This window comes from Alternaria ethzedia (genome assembly GCF_023757985.1).
Source record: "Alternaria ethzedia strain BMP 0044 chromosome Unknown scaffold_1, whole genome shotgun sequence".
In the NCBI taxonomy this organism is placed as follows: domain Eukaryota; kingdom Fungi; phylum Ascomycota; class Dothideomycetes; order Pleosporales; family Pleosporaceae; genus Alternaria; species Alternaria ethzedia.
Window position 1 is genome coordinate 1,415,680 of NW_026056194.1, and position 19,174 is coordinate 1,434,853.

General features: G+C 43.1%; 4 protein-coding genes across 4 annotated transcripts; 2 read left to right on the forward strand and 2 right to left on the reverse strand.

Moving 5' to 3' along the window:
* Window positions 1-253: 253 nt before the first annotated feature.
* J4E87_000452 (uncharacterized protein) lies at window positions 254-1,611 on the reverse strand (the record flags this gene model as incomplete). Its single annotated transcript, XM_049372109.1, is given in 2 exon segments — window positions 254-1,593; window positions 1,608-1,611. The coding sequence occupies 2 exon segments, from the start codon at window positions 1,609-1,611 to the stop codon at window positions 254-256; spliced, it is 1,344 nt and encodes a 447-aa protein (XP_049238243.1).
* Window positions 1,612-2,618: 1,007 nt separating this feature from the next.
* Window positions 2,619-4,511, forward strand: J4E87_000453 (uncharacterized protein; the record flags this gene model as incomplete). The annotated part of the gene is made up of 2 exons (XM_049372110.1): window positions 2,619-2,627; window positions 2,685-4,511. The coding sequence occupies 2 exons, from the start codon at window positions 2,619-2,621 to the stop codon at window positions 4,509-4,511; spliced, it is 1,836 nt and encodes a 611-aa protein (XP_049238244.1).
* Window positions 4,512-5,461: 950 nt separating this feature from the next.
* On the reverse strand, window positions 5,462-6,903 carry J4E87_000454 (uncharacterized protein; the record flags this gene model as incomplete). Its single annotated transcript, XM_049372111.1, has 2 exons — window positions 5,462-6,775; window positions 6,841-6,903. 2 exons carry the CDS (start codon window positions 6,901-6,903, stop codon window positions 5,462-5,464), a joined length of 1,377 nt encoding a protein of 458 aa, XP_049238245.1.
* Window positions 6,904-9,121: 2,218 nt separating this feature from the next.
* J4E87_000455 (uncharacterized protein) lies at window positions 9,122-12,116 on the forward strand (the record flags this gene model as incomplete). Its single annotated transcript, XM_049372112.1, has 6 exons — window positions 9,122-9,304; window positions 9,352-9,477; window positions 9,525-9,656; window positions 9,702-10,268; window positions 10,316-10,502; window positions 10,636-12,116. 6 exons carry the CDS (start codon window positions 9,122-9,124, stop codon window positions 12,114-12,116), a joined length of 2,676 nt encoding a protein of 891 aa, XP_049238246.1.
* Between the last annotated feature and the right edge of the window lie 7,058 nt (window positions 12,117-19,174).

Genomic DNA, 19,174 nt, shown 5'->3' on the forward strand with positions numbered 1-19,174 from the left:
CAACGCCAGTTGCGTTCATAAAGCTCCCGATGGCTTACGCACGCGATACATACATCGACCGAGGCAACGCGTCCTGTCATACTTCCATCAACCGGTTCTCCAACTTCGAGACATGAAGCCGCGACAATTCTGCGCTCATCAGCTGCTTCCTCAACAAGCCCTTCTTTGAGTTCATCTTCCGCTCGCGTCCATTCACGCGAGGAACACCTAGCACGCAGCCCGTCTCCATCCCTTCTCGCGTAATGTCATAGCCTTACTCGCCCTTTGCAGGATCATCATGCTCAACAGAGTCTGTTTCCCCCAAATCGTCACCTTTGTCATCAACAGCCGTGTCAGTCCTCTGTCGCTTATGCGCTCGCTCTTGAGAGTCCTCAGCGCTCGCGGGCTGAGTACCAGAAGCGTCGTCCACTAGGTTCAAAGAATCAGATTCCGAAGGATCATGTTCTTCGAGCTCCTGAGATGACGCCGCATGCGTTGCTTCGACTGTTCGCTTCCTTGTTCCAGATGCGCCCCAGTCCTCCTCGGTTCTGCTTCCTCCCGATTCAGAAGGAGTTCTGCTCTCCAAGTCCATGGAAGTACTTCCCCTGGATTCATTGGGAGAGCTGCTTCCGGGATCCACCGAAGCGCTTCTTGCCAATCCTGTAAGTGACGACGGGATACCATTTCCTGGAGAGGCCCTGTCTTTGTCTTGGGTCAAGGCGCCCGTAGCATCGGATTCGGGAGTCCAGAACGGCAGGTGAGCTTGAAAGTTTGGATCAAGACCCCTCAGCCAACTATATCTGCCAACATCCAAGTTCTGGCGCTCATCCATGCCGAGAGTAGAGATGGTCATGAACTTCAAGTAGATGTCTCGCACGAAGTCTCTACTTGCATCCTCTAGCTTTCCAACCTTTGTTATACGGTCGTCGTCGTATACCGTAATGAAGCCAGATAGTTTCAATAGACTATTGCGTTTTGGTTTGTGCGAACAATCCCGATCAATCGTTGCGACACAATCCCATGGCGCGTATGGATGGGGGTTCGGCTGGGCAGCAGTGGTGCCGCGCGAGTACTTAGCACTGTCGGGTCCATCGCGATTTCGCGTATTAGTAACCGTGGTCTCGTAGGCCATACGTGCATCGACCTGCGATCGGTTCATGATGCCGATGTGCTCCGCGCAAAATGCTAGCGATTGGGGAACCGTCTCGTTCTTATTTTTCCAGGCTCCTTTACCACTATACGTGAACTCGGGTATGATAGTCGCCGTTGCGACACTGTCTCCATGGAAAACAGCGACGACAACTCCATATCTAGATTCCCAGTAAATGCCCAGTGGCAAGCCGTATTCCTCACATATCGCATCACTGGGGTAGAAGCGATATACGCCCTTCCCCTTGAACTTCAGTTCTCCATCGTCGAATATCATCCGCGCAGGCTCGTCAACCAAGCTATTCTTGACCATCACGAAGTTGACGACGTCTCCTATTCCCAGACGAACAGATGCTTCGCGTCCATCAGTGCGATCCCGTGCTCGCGTCTGACCCGCTGCCGCACCAAAACGCCGTTCGCCGCGAGGTAGGGCAGACGCTTGTCGAGTTCCGGTGCCTCGGACGCCTGTACGAAGAGACGCATGATGATTCGTAGCTGGAACCGCGTTGGCTGAATTGCTGTGTGACAGAGCATTCTCGAGCTGAAGGGCGGACTGTGATCTATCCCCAATTGCATTGGATATTCCAGTTCTTGCTTCTCGAGACGAGTCTAAAGCTGCATAGTTCGGGCCACTTTCCAAGCTCGGGACTGTAGTGGGTGCTTGAGGTATTTCAGTGGACTGATCATCCGACGCAGAGTTTCTAAGGCGTCGTGGTCCAAGCGGAATATTATTCGGATTGCCATCGCCATGGATATTGACAGTGTTATTGCCGGCTGTCAAATAGGCACGTTGATTATTTCGCTGGGTAAAGCGTGGCCCAGACGGGGGTTGAGGTGCGCCGGGATGACCGGTTGGAACGGGCATTTGGCCTTGCTGTCCTTGGTCCGGATGGACGAAGGGTGTTCCGGCTCGCTCCCACCTCGAGCCACCTCTTCTATCACGGTGTTCGTTTTCTCCTCCTTGTCCTCGACCACGTGCGCCTCGATCGTTGGACTGAGCGTCATCGGCTCCCGACTCTCGCTGGCTGGTGTCATCCTCTTTTGCCATAATCGGTTGACAAACCTTCTTTGCCAAGGTTGCGAGAGTAGAGGTTGGCTTGTGTTGATCAGTCAACCAGCGACGATCAATATAGGAAAAGGCGATCACATAGTGCCGCTAGGATGTAGCTGCAACTACTCGATCAATTCACTCGCTATACCGCAAATATCTACCAAGCCTCGCGAGACGCACGTGCTTCCTATTCACAGCGTCTGAGGTCGTTCAGGCACTGTGCACATACCAGCGCCGCCCACAGAGCTAGTCAGGAAACAAAGACGATAGGATGACAATGGCGGACCCAGGCCCAAACAAACATGTCTTTGTTATGATATATGCCAGAAGTGCGAAAATCGTGAAGTGCTTCGCTACAGAAATTGCACGAATGTCTATGCTGCATGCTCCCGCTCGGATGCATCCAGAATCTTTCTTGATACCCCATCAATAGCTGAAGATGAGTTCAGTGAGTTTTGAGAGAACATCATTAACTCGATCCGCTCAAGGGAAAAGACGCTTCCAGGACTATGCCGTCAACAACTACCCGACAAGCGCTCACCAGTTGACTGGAAGACCCAGCAAATTCCTTCGCCTTACGGAAGATGCACCATTTGACCCCGAACCAACCTGTCGGCAACGAAGCGCCAGGACTGTCTCTAGCTGGCTGTGGTTATCTCCTGAAGTTCATCCTTCTTTCGCAGAGAAGGCGAATACTACCAGCTCCAAAGCTCCTGCGATTGGAGGTTTCCTCAGTCTGGTACCTGAAGTACACCCACAGTACAAAAAGCCGACAAAGCGCAAGGTCAAGACATGCAAACTAGCTCCGCAAGCTACGTTGAACACTCACTCAAGAACGCGGTTCACCGTCGCATCTTCAACAGTGGTACCGTATTCTGCGGACGATGAATATCTCGATGAACCGCCTCCCGAACATCTTCCCCCATACCGACCCACCTGGTGGTATCCAGAGATTGTTCGAAAACAAAACTTCCATACCGAGAGTGGGCTACTATTGGTCGGTTACGGGCAGAATCCTTTCGCAAGTATCATGCCAACGTATGAACTATTTCGCGCCATACTCGTTGCAGCAGTAGCTCGTCGTGAAGCGAATTCTTCGTGGATACGGCATGGTGGCGTTATCGATGACATCAAGCAAAAGTACACAGCGACGGCCCAAGATAGTGACAAGTGTTTAGATGCAATCAAAGATTTCGATCTTTTGTTCCAAAGTGAAGACGATCCAGAAAGACGGGAGTGGTTTATGAAGCGACGTGGCGATTACGTTCAGCGGATTGACGTAAACAATGCGGAGATAGCAAAGCTTGAGGACCAAGAAGATAAAGCTGTTGCTCGACATGAGCAAGTACTGGACCGGACCAAAGCAACCGAGGACGCTCTATGGATTCTACTGAGCGATCTACTCGTCAAGATAGGCGTGTTGCCTAGCGCGAACAGTATGAATAGCAAACCCCCAGTCCTAGTGGAGGATGCAAACGAATCTTGCGAGCGATCATACCATGACTGGCCCGAAGATAACTGGAACGATGAGATACCAGGGGAGTGGAAGGTCACACCGGCTGTAGCGAAAGGTAGAAAAGCTACCGAGCTCCAGCAATTCGAAGACCCAGAAAATACCTGGAACAACGCATGGGAAGACTACCCCATGGAAGACCCCCTTGTCATGCTGCGGGACAGATATACACAAAAGGCGCAAGAGGCAAATCGCGTGGAGGTAGAGTTCAACCAAATCCGCGACCGATATAAGACCGAGTTAGACGCCTTCTTGTTCCATCGGAGAAGTACTCAGCCAGACCTACAAAAAGAACTGCAACAACTTGAAGAAGAATTTGGCCCAATATGGCTTCAGAAGTGCCGGGATATGACGGGCAAGTTCAAGGAAGCGGACAAAGAGTATGAGGACGCATCGCAAGCTCTCTCGGATGCAAACCGGCGAGATCGCGCAACTAGAAGAGATTGCCCCGAAATACACTCTAATCAACTAGCAGCTCGAGATGAAACCACCGCACCACAACAATTCAAAGACCTACTACCCCGTCGAAAGCGGCGTCTGATCAAAGAATGGTGCGAAGATACGTCTATGCAACTCAGCAATGAAGAGATCGAAGAGTTAAGGAGGAACACGGGCCAGCGGCATCTTCCCATCGACATCGACGTACCAAGCAATCCACTGCACAGTGGCGGCGAGGATGTTCCCATCGCCACAGGTCATAAACGGCGAAAGATCGATAGGTTCAAACGACGAAACGAGGGGCAATGGCCGGATACACGTGATGATGCCTTGCAAGCGGTGCATCTTGCGTGGGCCCGGGAGGTTGGAGAACACCTCTGAACTTCTGTTATAGTTTTCTCTCAACTTACAGTATTGAGCAAGACTTGTTCAGTCACCAGCTCTCATCTTCCGGCTTGCAGTATTAGTGTTCGTCTCGTGAGCGGTCTAGCGCAAGCAAGCATTGCGGCATCTGTCTTCACAGTATGAAGTATTCTTCCATACTCGTGTTCCTCGCAAACTATTGATTGTATGATGTCTTGCCAGTTCCTTCTCCTTCCTGTTCTGCCCATACTTTTACGTTGATAGTCTCCTCTATCCGTGTTCATGTTCGTGTCGTTCTGCTGCCGATACTGTCTTTGTTGCTCATTTACGCTTAACGGCAGGCTTAATGTACGGGCGGACATGTTGAATGAACATTGGGAAGGATAAAGGCGTGACCATGTTTGGTCGACGGGATCGTTGGGTGTTTCAGATGACGCGGAGAGAGGGAAAGGGGATAGGCTGGACTTCTAGGCGAGGAAGGGGTAGATGTTGGGCTGACAGTACTCGGGACGAGTTGTGGGAGTGAGGAGTGGAGAGGGGGGAGGTATAAGAGGATGTGCGTGATGCATGATTGGGGATCGACGAAGTGTGCTCGGTGTGAGAGTGGCAAGAACAGGGATACCTGTGAGGAATAACTGTCAACATATTAATTCATTCTTGAGTCCGTAAATGTGTAATTGATACGTATGCGTTACATAAAAGCAGCGTGAAAAGAATCTTCGTAGTACTCGCGATAGTCATGACCCATTATGTTCGCCCCTGCGCCGAACGAACCCAGAAGACTCCAAAGCAAGCAAGCAAGCGGCCAACGACGGGATCTTGATATGCCCATGTAATGTCGTCTAGATGGTATAAACGTGAGGAAGCAAAGCAACGCTAAATGCTGATGTACGATGATGAAGGATGATGAGGACGAAGGAAACGCCAAACGCTATGATAGAGGAGATTTGGTTGAGCGCCGTGGGGGATTAGACGGCGACAGTGTGGGCGCGGAACAACATCTTGAGGCCGGAAGGTTCTTTCTCCTTCTTCTTGGTCTTGCTGCTCTCTTTGCTTTCTTTGCCGGATTTGCTCGAGGCGACTTTGCTGGAAGCGACTTTACTTGAGGCAACCTTACTGGAGGGACGTTTTGAGTCGGAGGTCTTGCTGGTCTTGACGCTGACTTCGGACTTGGGTGCGCGGTGCTTGTGCTCTTTGTGCTCTTTGTGTTTTGATTCGCTGCTGTGTTTCTTGGATCGGGTGCTGCGGCGGGACTTGAGATCGTCTTCGTCAAGAACGCCGGCGGCGCAAAGGGTGCGGGAGGCTTCGGGGGTGATGAACTCGCCGTCCACACTGGTGCCGGAGCTGTTGGCCTCGACGTCTGCGATGCCGCGGCGCCACAGCTCTACGCGGCTGAGCTCCTGGGGCTCGAGCTCGTCGAGCTGGTTGTTGGAGTCTTCGATGGGCATGGTAGCGGCACGCATGGGCATCGCCATTTGCGGCTCAGGTAGGGGTGCGTCGACTTCCTTCTGGACTTGCATCTTCTTGATGATTTTGTATCCGCCGAGTGCGACAATGGTAACGCCGACAGCGACACCTCCAGCGATCATGAACTGGGGGCTGAGGAGCAGAGCTGCAACGGCAGGGAAGCTGCCCTTGAGCGTCATGAGGACACCAGGTCCCATCTTGCCGACGATGGCGCTGATCTCGGCGAGCGTGAGTGATACGGCGGCAAGCGCTTCGGGGTTCTTCTGCAGGTTCTCAATCATGGCCGTGGCCGTGTGTTGTAAGCAGTTGGCCTCGTCCAGGAGCAACTCAATCTTGGAGGCCTTCTCTTTCAGCTCGACGTCGTTGTACTTCTTGTCGGGCAGAGGCGGGGGCACGTCGCCGTAGCAGAGGTCCATGTCGACTGACTTGGATCGCGACTTGCTGCTCTGCGACGAGCGCTGGACGGCCTGGTCGGAATTCCTCCTCGCAATCTCCTTGTTGTGTGCGTCGCCGGCGAGGTCGGCTTCGAAGCGGTGTTTGCTGCTTCGCGGGCTGTCATTGGCGTAGAAGCTGTCGCTGTAGCCGCGCTCCATCGCTGGCCGGTCATGGGCCTTGGTGCGATGGGTGTGGGCTTTGGAGGCCTTGGAGCGATGCGAGACCTGGGAGCGGGCATCGTCGTCATCCAGGCGGATGGCCTTGACGCCCTTAGCGGCCTCCCTCTCCTTCACGGCGGCATCGCGCTCCGCCTTGATCTCCGCCTTGCGCTCGCGGTAGGCGGCCTTGGCCTCCTTGAAGACGTTGACAATGTGCTTGCTCTGGGCGGGGCGTCAGTACGAGTACGGGGCTTATCGGGGGGCTAGCGAGCTTATCGGGCACTCACACTGCTCACGACCTTCCCGCTCTTGTTAATAACAGTGATAGTCTCTCCGAGTCCGACGGCCATGGTGACGTAGTAGGGCGTTGTGTTCCTGCAGCAGCTGCACAGCGCGCGGCAAGAGGGGTTTTGTGTGACCTTGAGGCTGGTTGCGGTGAGAATGGTACTTGTGTCCTGGGCCTAAAAGGCGGCGGTGAGCATGTATCAGTCAGTGCTCGCGGAAACGGCAGCTGGCGCAACTCCACAAGGTCCCACCTGGATCACCAAGTCGTCGCGGCCAGGCTGCGACTATAAGGAATTTCAGAGTCACTCCTGACGGCGCTATTGTCGGAACACTACGCGCGGAATGAGGCGATTTCTACCGACCGCGACACGCAGCCATGATGGTGGTGGAGCGCGGGGTGCGACCAGAGTGGCCGAAGCGACCTGCAGCAAAGCCATTCACGAGACTGCCCGCATACTTCGCATCGCTTGTCTGTGACGTCTCGCCCTGGTTCGTGGGCTGCGGCGTGAAGACTCAACCAGTGCAGTCCGGGCATAGTCGCAGCGCGTGTCGCCATGTAACTGGAGGCGCTTCCCTGGCGCCGGCTATGCGGGCAGCGAGACGCTGCAGCACTGAGGCCCCGGCTTTGCCTGCCATTGGTGCGGATGGCTGTCTTGCTTTATTACTGCAGCCATCGTGAACGTGTCGTGACAGCGACTGGACAACTAAATTTCGGCAGCCTCAGTTCTCACGCGTGCTGATGCAACGATGCAGGCCCTGGCAGCCATAACCCGACTGTTGCTGCCCAAACCCCAATATAGAGCCGTCTGGAATCGAGATTGTCAATCATTGTCTAGTTGGCATGATCGGCTCTAGGTTCAGCCTCCGGTAGCCTTCAGCTGGGAAGGTTGCCCTTACCGCGCCAGCCGTGGCGGTGCTGCTGTGGCGTCTGTGGCGGTGCGCTCTGTCATCGCGGCCGAGACTCCAAAAGGCTGTCAACGTCGAGCTGAGAAGGTTGAAAATCTGAGAACATTACGCAAGCTACGTCACATCGAGGCTGTCGGAAGTTTGACAGTCTTGGTCATCGCCAGCAGTGTGGCTGTAGTTTGGTTGGGGTCCCACGCTCCTTTTTCTCAACCCACTTTTCCCACGTTTTCAAAGCAGACAGGAAGGCACTCCCTGGTGGTGCTGGTGAGGCATTATCGACGATTCATTACCCGCAGGCGATCAAGGCTACTGGTCCCATTAACATTCTACACAGGCATCTCTGCTCGCCGATTTCCCATCCTGTCCAATCTTCGGCCGCGCTTCGCAATCCTCAAACTTGGCGGCAGAGTGTTCCAGAATGCACACCGACGATCTTCACTCTATCTCTTCGACCTGCATGCGGCAGCCTCCAGCCTCCCGCGCCCTGATATGCATGTTCCCGTGAGGCTGTCCTAAGTCTCCTTAGCAGCTGGAGCGACTCGAGGCGGGCCACACCAACCGCGTCATTTACAATTGGTAGCTCAACGTTGGAAGCCGCTCTCTACGCTGCGACCACGTATTCGGGCCTGCGAACGGTGAACTATCTATTATTTAGAGCTCGCAGACTAGGGAGCGACTGCATGATTGACAGCGCGCCGCCAAGTTGTACGACACGTGCATACGTGAATGCACGCTGGTGCACATATGTTGGCACCACTCTGCGCTTGCTGTGAGATACGCTGGTATGCTGATATGGCAATCGAGAAAAAGGAAGCAGTGATGCTATTCCATGATCTCAGCTTACTGTGAAGCACACTCCCACCTTGAGATATGGCGTCATTGCAGCGAGATCGCTCGCCATGTAGGAGCGGTGAGCTCGTTACTCAGTGCGAGCAGCAAAGCTCGAACTCCCCTGAGAGGTCACCTAGCGACGACGAGACGTCCTCAGATATTACGCTGAACGAGGTAGATGAAGCCGATCAACGGCTGCCTCTTTCGAGCACGGTAAGGGAGGCACCGCTATCGCACAGCGCGGGACTTTCTTCTTCTGCCATCTTTCCGTTCCATCTCCTCGCGGGCTGTAGCTCAGCAGAAAGAAGGACCATGTGCATCTTGTCAGCGTCGCTTACATCGCAGGAAGTGAAGACAGCTCTAGGTGTAGGACTAAGAGGTACGTCTAGTCGAGTTGCTGCGTCCATCGGTGGTGCATCAGGGCCCCGCAGCCGGCGCTTTTGGCCCTGGACCCTGAATGTGCCGTCATCGCTCCCACCAAGTCGCGAAACCTTTACACGCGACCATGCACTCACTCCAGAGATACAACACCAAGCCGGGCTGACCATGCCAGCAGCAGCGCCTCCGCATAATGACGGCATCCCGGAGACGCAGGGCGCAGAGAAGTCTGGTCTAGATGGCAATCGAACGCCGGCCCTCGCGCATCGGATGAAGCACGACAAATCGATCCTCGCGTTAGCAGTGTCATCACAGTACATCTTCGCTGGAACACAGGGAGGGGAGATCCTAGTACGTGTCTAAGCGAGCTCCAGAGGTGCCAGGCTCATGACGTGCAGGTGTTCAGCCTCGATACCTACGAGCGGCGCAGTGTCATACACGCGCACAAGGGCAGCGTACTCGGCTTGTGTCTGTCGCATGACCGCAAGTGGCTGTTCTCGAGCGCAGCAGATCCGATCGTCAATGTGAGAGAGTCTGGAACGTCCATCGTCGGTTTATGCTGAGTTGTTAGGTCTGGTGCACGTCGACCTTCAGACACCTCTACGCGCTTTGGTCACCATACGATATCGGGGACATCTTCTGCGTCGCATACTCCTCCCAACATCGTACCGTCTACCTCGGAGCCCAGAACACAAGCATACAAGTAGGAAACAAGACCGAGCAGAAATGCATGGGCTGACAGTAGCAGTGGTACGATTTGAAAGAGAAAGACACTAGACCGGCCCCGAGTCTGTCATCGCATCCTGCCGAGCGGAAGAACAAATTCTTCGACTCCCTGGGACCTGGCGGCGCGCAAACCCCGAAGCCCAGCGGGGCAGATACGAGACCACGCGACGCAGTAGGCGGGCAAGAACTGCAAATCGACAGCCATGACATCTGCCAATTCGCCCACTACGGATACGTACATTGCATGCTCCTGGGCAGCGGAATCATACCGGAGGCGCCATCCGAGGAGATTTTGGTCTCGGGTGGAGGAGACGGGCGTATCTTGCTATGGCGCATAGATCCTGCGCAGCGTGGTGCCATCACAAGCCTCTACACATTGGAAGATGGAAGGGAGGAAGGTGAATCCATACTTTCACTCGCCAGAGAGGGTTCCTTCCTGTACAGTGGGCGCTTCGACGGCGAGGTCAACGTGTGGGATCTTGAAACCCGACAACTAGTGCGAAGTCTGAAAGCTACTACCGGTGATGTTCATACCCTAACATTGGGTGCCGGCGTTCTGTACGCTGGTGGTAAAACTGGTGTAATGCAGGTGAGTCTCCTTTACTGCTTTGTAAGAACCATGACTAACATAGATAGAAATTCAATGAGCATTACGAAACCATCACGACCTTCAAGGCACACGACGGCCTAATTCTCGCTTCCGCGTTTACCAGATACAACGATAAGCCAACACTCGTTACCGGCGGCAATGACAATACTGTGGTTATCTGGGAAGTCAGAGATTGTGCGGAGCCCAACGCCGTCTCACGCAGAAGCAACAACGGTTTGTACACATCCGAAACTTTGATTTGCTCAACTAATGCGTTGTGCAGATCTCATGGTGGAGTCATTGAGACAGTTCGTGTCTTTTCGGACCGTATCGTCGCTGCCCAAATATCGCGCTGACTGTCGTAGAGGGGCGTCTTACTTGCGTTCCGTCTTCCAGAATTTTGGCGCTGTTACCGAGATGATCAACACAAGCGAGTACAACCCAATCGTGTTTGCGAAATTTCGCGGCAACCCGGCTACAGCGGCCTCACGGAAGAAAATTCTGTTCTACGGACACTACGATGTTATCCCTGCAGAAAACGAGCACCGCAAGTGGAAACACCACCCCTTCGAGCTGACGGGTGAGGGAGGCTATTTATATGGTCGCGGGACGTCTGACAACAAAGGCCCGATTATGGCTGCCATCTACGCAGCTCATGAGCTTGCAAACGAACAGCGCCTGGATTCCGACATCATCTTCCTCATAGAAGGTGAAGAGGAGAGTGGCTCTCGCGGTTTTGAAAGAGCTGTGCAAGCCAGGAAAGATCTCATTGGTGATGTTGACTGGATCCTCCTGGCCAACAGCTATTGGCTCGACGACCATGTGCCCTGCCTGACTTACGGACTCCGAGGAGTCATACATGCTACTGTGCAGATTGAGAGTAAGCACCCTGACTTGCACAGTGGTGTAGATGGAAGTGCTTTGCTAGACGAACCGCTCAAAGATCTTGTCATGCTGCTATCCCGATTGACCGCACGACACGGCAAGGTTCAGATCCCAGGTTTCTACGACCCTATCCTACCTTTGACAGAGGATGAAGAGGGACTCTATACCGAGATTACCGAAACACTTTTACGTGGTAACCCAGATCTTGGTGATGCAGGAGAGCTAGCACAGTCATTGATGCGCCGATGGCGAGAGGCTTCACTCACCATCCATCGCTTCCAGACCTCCGGTCCTGATAACTCAACTATCATCCCACGTCTTGCTAAGGCTGCCTTATCGATACGACTGGTGCCGAACCAAGAAGCTGGCGACGTAGCAGAAAGTCTCAAGTCCTTCATGCAATCTGAGTTCGAAGATCTTGACTCAAAGAACCGGCTCAAGGTAACAATCGACCACCAAGCCGAGCCGTGGCTTGGTGATTTCAACAACGAGATCTTCCAGACGCTTGAGCGCGCCATCATGTCAGTATGGGGTCCAACACTTGGACAGAGAAGAGAAAGCATGTCTGTAGTTCAGCCGCCCGACTACTTCTCGCCATTATCACGAGCAGCGGCCGAGCCTGCAACACCTACTACCAAAGACAAGCCTGCGCCAGCAACATCAAATACTCTGGCCAACTCATCCGACCCCGCTCTTGCAGGACCTGTCCCGTCATCTGGCAACTCGACGCCTGACCACACTCGGAGCGAAGCAGCGTCTCGCAAGCCTCTGTACATCCGGGAAGGTGGCTCTATCCCCAGTATAAGATTCTTGGAGAAAGAGTTCAATGCACCTGCTGCGCATCTGCCGTGCGGCCAAGCAAGTGACAGCGCGCATTTGGACAACGAGCGCCTGAGGTTAGTGAACCTGTACAATAGCAAGAAGATCTTCAAGGAAGTGTTCCGGGAGCTGCCGAAGAAATGATGGCTTCGACTGCATTATATAGACGAGAAGTAAGGGACGTATTGGAGTTTTGACGGGTGAGGTCAGGTGTACCGTGTAAACATCCATACCGTTGAGTATGGTATACTTTGGCCTCGTCTCTGCGGCGCCATACTGCGTATGCATCATATGAACCATATGTACATGTTTCCAAGATATCTACTGCGATACCCCGATCCTCACCCCGTACCTCCCATTCAACCAATCATGCAAGGTCAGAGCTTCCAAGACCCTCGGCTTACCCCAATCGCATACCCCGCTGCAGCTACCCACTAGCTGAACCCTTCAGATACGAATTTATGCGGACAAAAAATTATTAGCCCTATAGAGAGTAATAATTTTTTATCTAATTAGAAATAATAGCCTTAGTAATATAACTAGCTAGTAGTAATATAACTACTTAGTAGTAACACTATAATATATTAACACTATAATACATTAATACTATAATATATTAATACTATAATATATTAACACTATAACTACTACTATATTATTTTATACTTTATAATAATAACTAACTTTTATAATATATATAATAATAGTAAAATACTTCTTTTCTTTCTATCTTATGTAAAAGATCTACTTTAGCTTTTTCTTAACACTACTACTTATAATAGTCTTAGGCTTTATCTAAGCCTAGGCTAGAATAGAGAAGGTATAGATAAGGTCTAGACTTACTATATAAACCTCTAGATTCTATATATAGCTTTTTAAGTTCTAAGCTTTATAATATTTTATTAATACTTAGTATATTCTAATTCTAAAGCTAGTCTATTTTTTTTTTTTTTTTTATTTAGAGTTCTAAGCTTTTACTCTTACAAGTATACTACTATTCTATTTTTATTCTATGTATTTACAGCTATAATTAGTACTTTACTATATACTTTTAATTAATAAATATGTAGTAAAAAAGATTAGTTTTTTTATGTATAGAGATAGTAGTAATTTAAACTTCTAAGCTAGCCTAAAATAGCTATAAGTTAATAACATTCTTAATACGTAATTCTATAGGCTCTAGCATTAGATAGAAAGATCTAGAAGAGTCTTGTAGCCTGTTCTGTTTAGTTCTAAGTTCTTCTAAGTTAGTAGTAACCTACTACCTTACGCAGTTAATACGTAATTATCTTAAGCTTTAAGACTCTTAGAGCTCTTATTAAATAAGATTAATTACGTAACAAACTATTACGTAATTATTATTAAATTAGAGTAACGCTGTAGGTAATAGTGTAATTAGCGTTATGCCCGCAAAATTAAGAGGCAAGAAGAGAAAGTCTAGTAGGCTAGAGTCTTAGAGTTATAATAATATATTATTAAATAGCTAGAGCTAAGAGTGTAGAGTAATAGTATATAATAGCTTACTAAGTAAACAAGTATCTATAGAGAGATGTATTTGTATATCTTACGCTACTTTCTAAGTCTACTACAATTCTATATAATCTATAATATCTATTATAACTACCTATAATATAATAAACTAAGAGAATAGATATAAATAACTACCGCAATTAATACTAGAAGACGCTTCTCTTAACTCTCTTTAAGAACTTTGTCTAAAATAATATACGTATACTACGCACCTAGCTAACTAAGCTCTTTCTTAACTTTAGGCTCTATAATAAGCTTATACCTTTTCTCTACTACTTTAGTACTATAGATAAGCCTCTTAAATTAATCTTAGGCTATATTACTAGTAATAAGCTACTACGTATACTATTAATTATTAAGAAGTAAGCTAGTAATCTAGTTCTTAGTAGTTAAGAGTATCTAGAACTAGTAGACCTTTAGGTTAAAAAGAAGAACTTATATACTATACTTATAAAGCTTAACACCTATAGTAAGCTCTAGAATCTTCTAGACTAGAAGAAAAACTTTCTTAAGCGTGTAGCTAATAATAGTTACGCTAGTATATAGCTTAGGTAGTTTAGCTACTTCTTTACTCTTTTTAGAATTATATAGCTCTGTAAGCTATTTTATATATAAATTAAATTAACTAACTAAGGCGCGCGCCTTTAATAATACGTAGCTAGAAGAATACATTATAGGCAGAAATTAAGAGTTAGGCATAGAGATTAGGCTTAGATAGGTAAGGTAACTAGTAAGGTGTATTAGAAAGAAAGAGAAAGAAATAAGTTATTATTATTGTTATTATTGTTATTATTAGTATTTACGTAGTTATGCCTATATTGTAATAACGTAATAGATTATAAACCTAAATACTAAGTACTAAGTGCTAAGTAATAAGTAAATGCTACTACTTCTGTATACCTAAAGCTGTAGTAATAAAGCTATAGTAGAAAGCTAGTCTATAATATTTATAAAGCTTTTTTCTTATACACTATATATAAGTTTAGAAATAAACTAGCTAGACTTAAGAAATAAAAATAGCTAAAAATATAACTTTATAAGTAATTCTAAACTAACTATAATAACTAATCTAAAACTATATAGAAGACTATATCTTATTTTAGATACTCTAAGTCTAAAATAAATACTTTACCTAACGCCTTAAGACCTTAAGTATATAGTTTAATACTATATTTTTTTCTAGTAATACTTTATAAGAAAGAAATGCTACTCTTACTATAAAGGTACTTATTAGTAGTTTTAGCGCTAGTATAGACTTTTTATTTTTTTCTTTTTCTTTATTTATATATATAAATAAGTGTAGACTTCTTTAGATAGAGAAGCGCTTTAGAAGTAATAAAGTATACTTCTAAGTCTAAAAAGTAATAATTAAGTATAAGCTAGTAATAGACTAAGAGTTTCTAAAAAATAAAAAGTTATAGTTTATATTTATTAACGCTAAACTATTATCTATAGTTTAGTAGTAAGTTACTTTATACTTTAAAATAAGTAAGTATAGTATCTAGAATTTACTAGAGTTTTTTAACTACTTATTATTCTACTATAGTAATATTTATAGTAAGAAGTAGACTTTAGTATACTTAGACTACTTACGCTAAGAAAAGTATTAGTTCTTTATAAAATTCTTTATTACCTTTAGCTAGACTTTAGTATAAGTAGATAGACTCTACTAAGCTAATAAGTATAAGCTAGACTAGCTTTATAATACCTTAAATAATTATATAAAAGAAGTTTCTATAAACTAAAGTATATTATATACTAACTATAATACTATAGTTCTTACGTATAAAGCTATTATAGTTAACCTTAAGATAGTAGAAATAAAGTCTATTTAAAGGTTTTAGCTCTATTACTTTATACTTATAGTACCTTAAAAATAGAACTATAATAGTAATATTTATATAGTAAATATAAAAGTAGTAAATACTATATCTAGAAGCTCTTATAGAGGTCTAGCTTCTAACTAGAAGAACTAGATTTTTATAGATATATTTAGTAAGCGTAAAGTAGTAAGTATCTATATATAGTATAGACGTATAGGCTACTATATAAAAGTATATCTAAATATAGCTATAATATACTTTATTATAATATAATTAGTTAGTTTAAATAAAGAGAAAGTATATTTAAAAAACTAACTACTTTTAGAAAAAGTCTAGCTTAGAAATAGACTATAGTTATATTAGTAGAGAAGTTACTAATATATAGCCTTAATACTTACTTAGTTAATATTAGCTAGTTTATAAATAAAAGCTTATTTTTAGTATTCTTATTTTTAGAAAGTACTAAGTAGGTATAGATATTAGTTAACTTAGAGTATAAATATTTCTATATAATTAATAAAGTAGTTACTAGAAAAGTAAGTACTTAATTTCTAGAATTAACTTTATAGTTACTACGCTAAGTAGTAAGTCTCTTATAAAACTTTATTATCTTATAGTTAGCTATAGTAGAGTATAATATTAATAGTTAGCTAACTTACCTTATTATTTATATAGTTTTAAACTTATATTATAATATTATTCTAGGTAAGCTATAAATACGCTAGAAGAGCGTTATTCTTAATATTTTATAAAGCCTTCTTACTATAGATTACGCTAGAAAGATAGTAGTATATAAGTATAATTAGGCTTTAGAGTAGCTAGAGATTATAATAATTAGTATTAAGAAAGTAGCTAAGGTAGTAGGTTATAAAGCGCGCATTTCTAAGTATAAAAGTATAGTTCTTATTATAAGTATTTATACTCTTACTTATACTCTATATTAGTTTTACCTCTTATTAGATAGTATTTAACTCTTTATAGAGTCTAAGCTAAGTAAATTACTATCTAAGTTAGCTATATTTTATAACCTCTTTAATAAGAATAAAGCTAGTAGACTACTTTCTTACTAAAGCTACCTTAATTATTATATTAACTTATTTATAAATATATATAGCTATAAGTAGAATGCGCTATAGAGCCTTTTATATCTAATATTATATAATTAGCTACTAAAGCTATATATATAGCTTATAAACCTACTTAATAAGAAGTAAATCTAAACTAGCTTCTCTTCTACTAGGTTGCTAGTTCTTCTAGTAAAGAAAGTCTTTAGAAGTTAGTACCTCTATATTAACTACTATAGCTTTAATAAAATTATAGTTATAAATTACTACTTACTACTTTTAATTAAGAAAATACTATATATACTTTTAAAGGCTTATTAGTTTACTAAAGTTAATATTTATACTATATTTTATAAGCTATATATAGCTAATAGTAATAAGATAAAAATAGCGTTTTATATCTAATTTAGATTATTTAAGTAGCTTATCTACTCTTTTAGTCTAACTAGTATACTTATATTCTTCTAATAGTATATTAATAGTACACTAAAAGAAGTACTAAGTAATTTTATAATAGTGTATCTTAATAATATTCTAATCTACTCTAGAGAAAGTAAAGCTAACTACTTTACTAAGGTAAAATAGATTCTAACTCTACTACGTAATACCTAACTTAACCTAGACTTTAAGAAAAGCGTATTTATAGTAAAGAAGGTTTACTACCTTAGTTATATTATTAAAGTAAGACGCGCTATACGTCTAAACCTAGATAAGCTCTAGATAGTCTAGAACTAGTAAGCGTCTATAATAGTAATAAGTATATATAGTTTTCTTAGATTTATAAACTTTTATTATAACTTTATCTCTAACTTCTTTAAAGTAGCTACTTCTCTCTACTAACTTATAGAAAAGGCTACTTAGTTTAAATAGAAACTAGAGAAAGATTAGACTTTCTAAATATTAAAGTCTATATTTATTATAGACTTTATTCTTTATTAGTAGAACCTCTTTTACTATATAATTATTAAGATAGACTACTTAGGCGTTACTCTAGAGAAATATCTTTTATAGTATATTAGAAGTATTTTATACTTAGTTACTTACTATTTAGTAGCTTTTATAAGTAAAAAGTGTAACTATACTATTTATAATAAGAAGTTACTTACTATAGTATACTATCTTAAAGTATAGGTAGCTAAGCTTACTAGTATATATAAGCTTTTTAATATTTTTACTAACTATAAGAACTTAAAGTACTTTACTAGTATATAAGACCTTAGTAAGTAATAGTATTACTAGGTAAAGTACTTCTCTAAATTCTAGTATATATTATATTATTAGTCTAGGCGTCTTATAGTGCGCTCTAATATATTAAGCTACTATAAGTAAGACTATATAGAGAATTTCTACTAGTTAATACGCGTTATAATATTTATCTAGATCTTAGTAAATATAGTCTAGGTCTAGATAAAGAATACACTACTACTAAACTCTTTAGTATTTCTTAATCTCTATATATAAAGCCTATAAAATACTATACTAGTAGAAGATTCTAGCTATATTAAGAGGTAAAGAGTAGTCTATCTAAATATAAGAGCCTTTCTATTTAAAGCTAATATAACTTAGTAAATTAGAAACTACGCTATTAGCGTATATAGTATACTACTTTAAAGAAGTATTTTATAACTACTAAATTAGAAGCTACTTACTATAATAGTAATCTAAAGAGCTTATAAGTTAGGCCTAGTAAAGTATCTAGAGAAGAATATTACTTTCTACTATATACACTAAAACTATTACTAAAATAGTATATTAAGTAATATTATACGTTATATTAGAAATTACTACTACTATGCTACTTAGTTCTCTTAGAAAAAGCGCTAAGAGCTATTATAGTCTATTCTAGTAGTAAATAAATACTAGTAGTAGATTTTAATAAACTTTATAATAGAACTACTAGCTTATAATAAGACTTTACTATAGTATCTTTTAGTTATTATAGATTACTTATTAAAATTTATCTAGTTAGAAGTAGTTCTTTCTATAGCCTTAGACTATATTATATAAGTATTTTATAACTACTAGTAGTATTTTTATAAATTTTTCTTAGCTTTTATTATAGACTATAGCTCTAACTAGTTAGAGGCTTTCTAGACTATCTTATATAAGCTTATAAAGGTAGACTAGCTACTCTTAATATTATACTACTTCTAAACTAATAGAAGTATAAAGCGTATAAACTAAAAGGTATAAATAGTACTATATATAATAGTAAACTTTAAATAGACTAACTAGTCTAATTACTTTCTAGCGTATTAACTTATCTTAAATAACTATAACTTAAGTATTATAGAAGTTAGCTTAAACTTACTACTTAATAGATATATAGTAGAGACGCTATAGTAGATTCTACTTTAGAAGAGATTTACATATACTTCTAAAAGCTATACTATTTAGTTTATAAAGTATCTAAAGTCTAGACTTAATCTAGCCTAAGCTATAATTATTTTTATTTAGTAGTAGTAATAGAAGACTATAAACTAGTTACGCTACTTTATAAAGTAATTCTAGATTAGTAATAAAGTATAGTTTTCTATACGTAATATTAAGATAAACTAGCTTAGTAAGAAATTAGACTAGCTTTAAGTAAAGTATACTATAATAGTAGTACTATTTTCTCTTATAGTTACTTTAGATCTACTTAGAAATCTATATAAAACTATCTATATAAATCTAGTAGAGTAAGTAGTAGTAAATTCTTTACTAAGCTAGCTACTAATAGACGTATAACTAGAGTCTATAGTAAATCTATATAAAAATAATAAAAATTTATATAAATAGATAG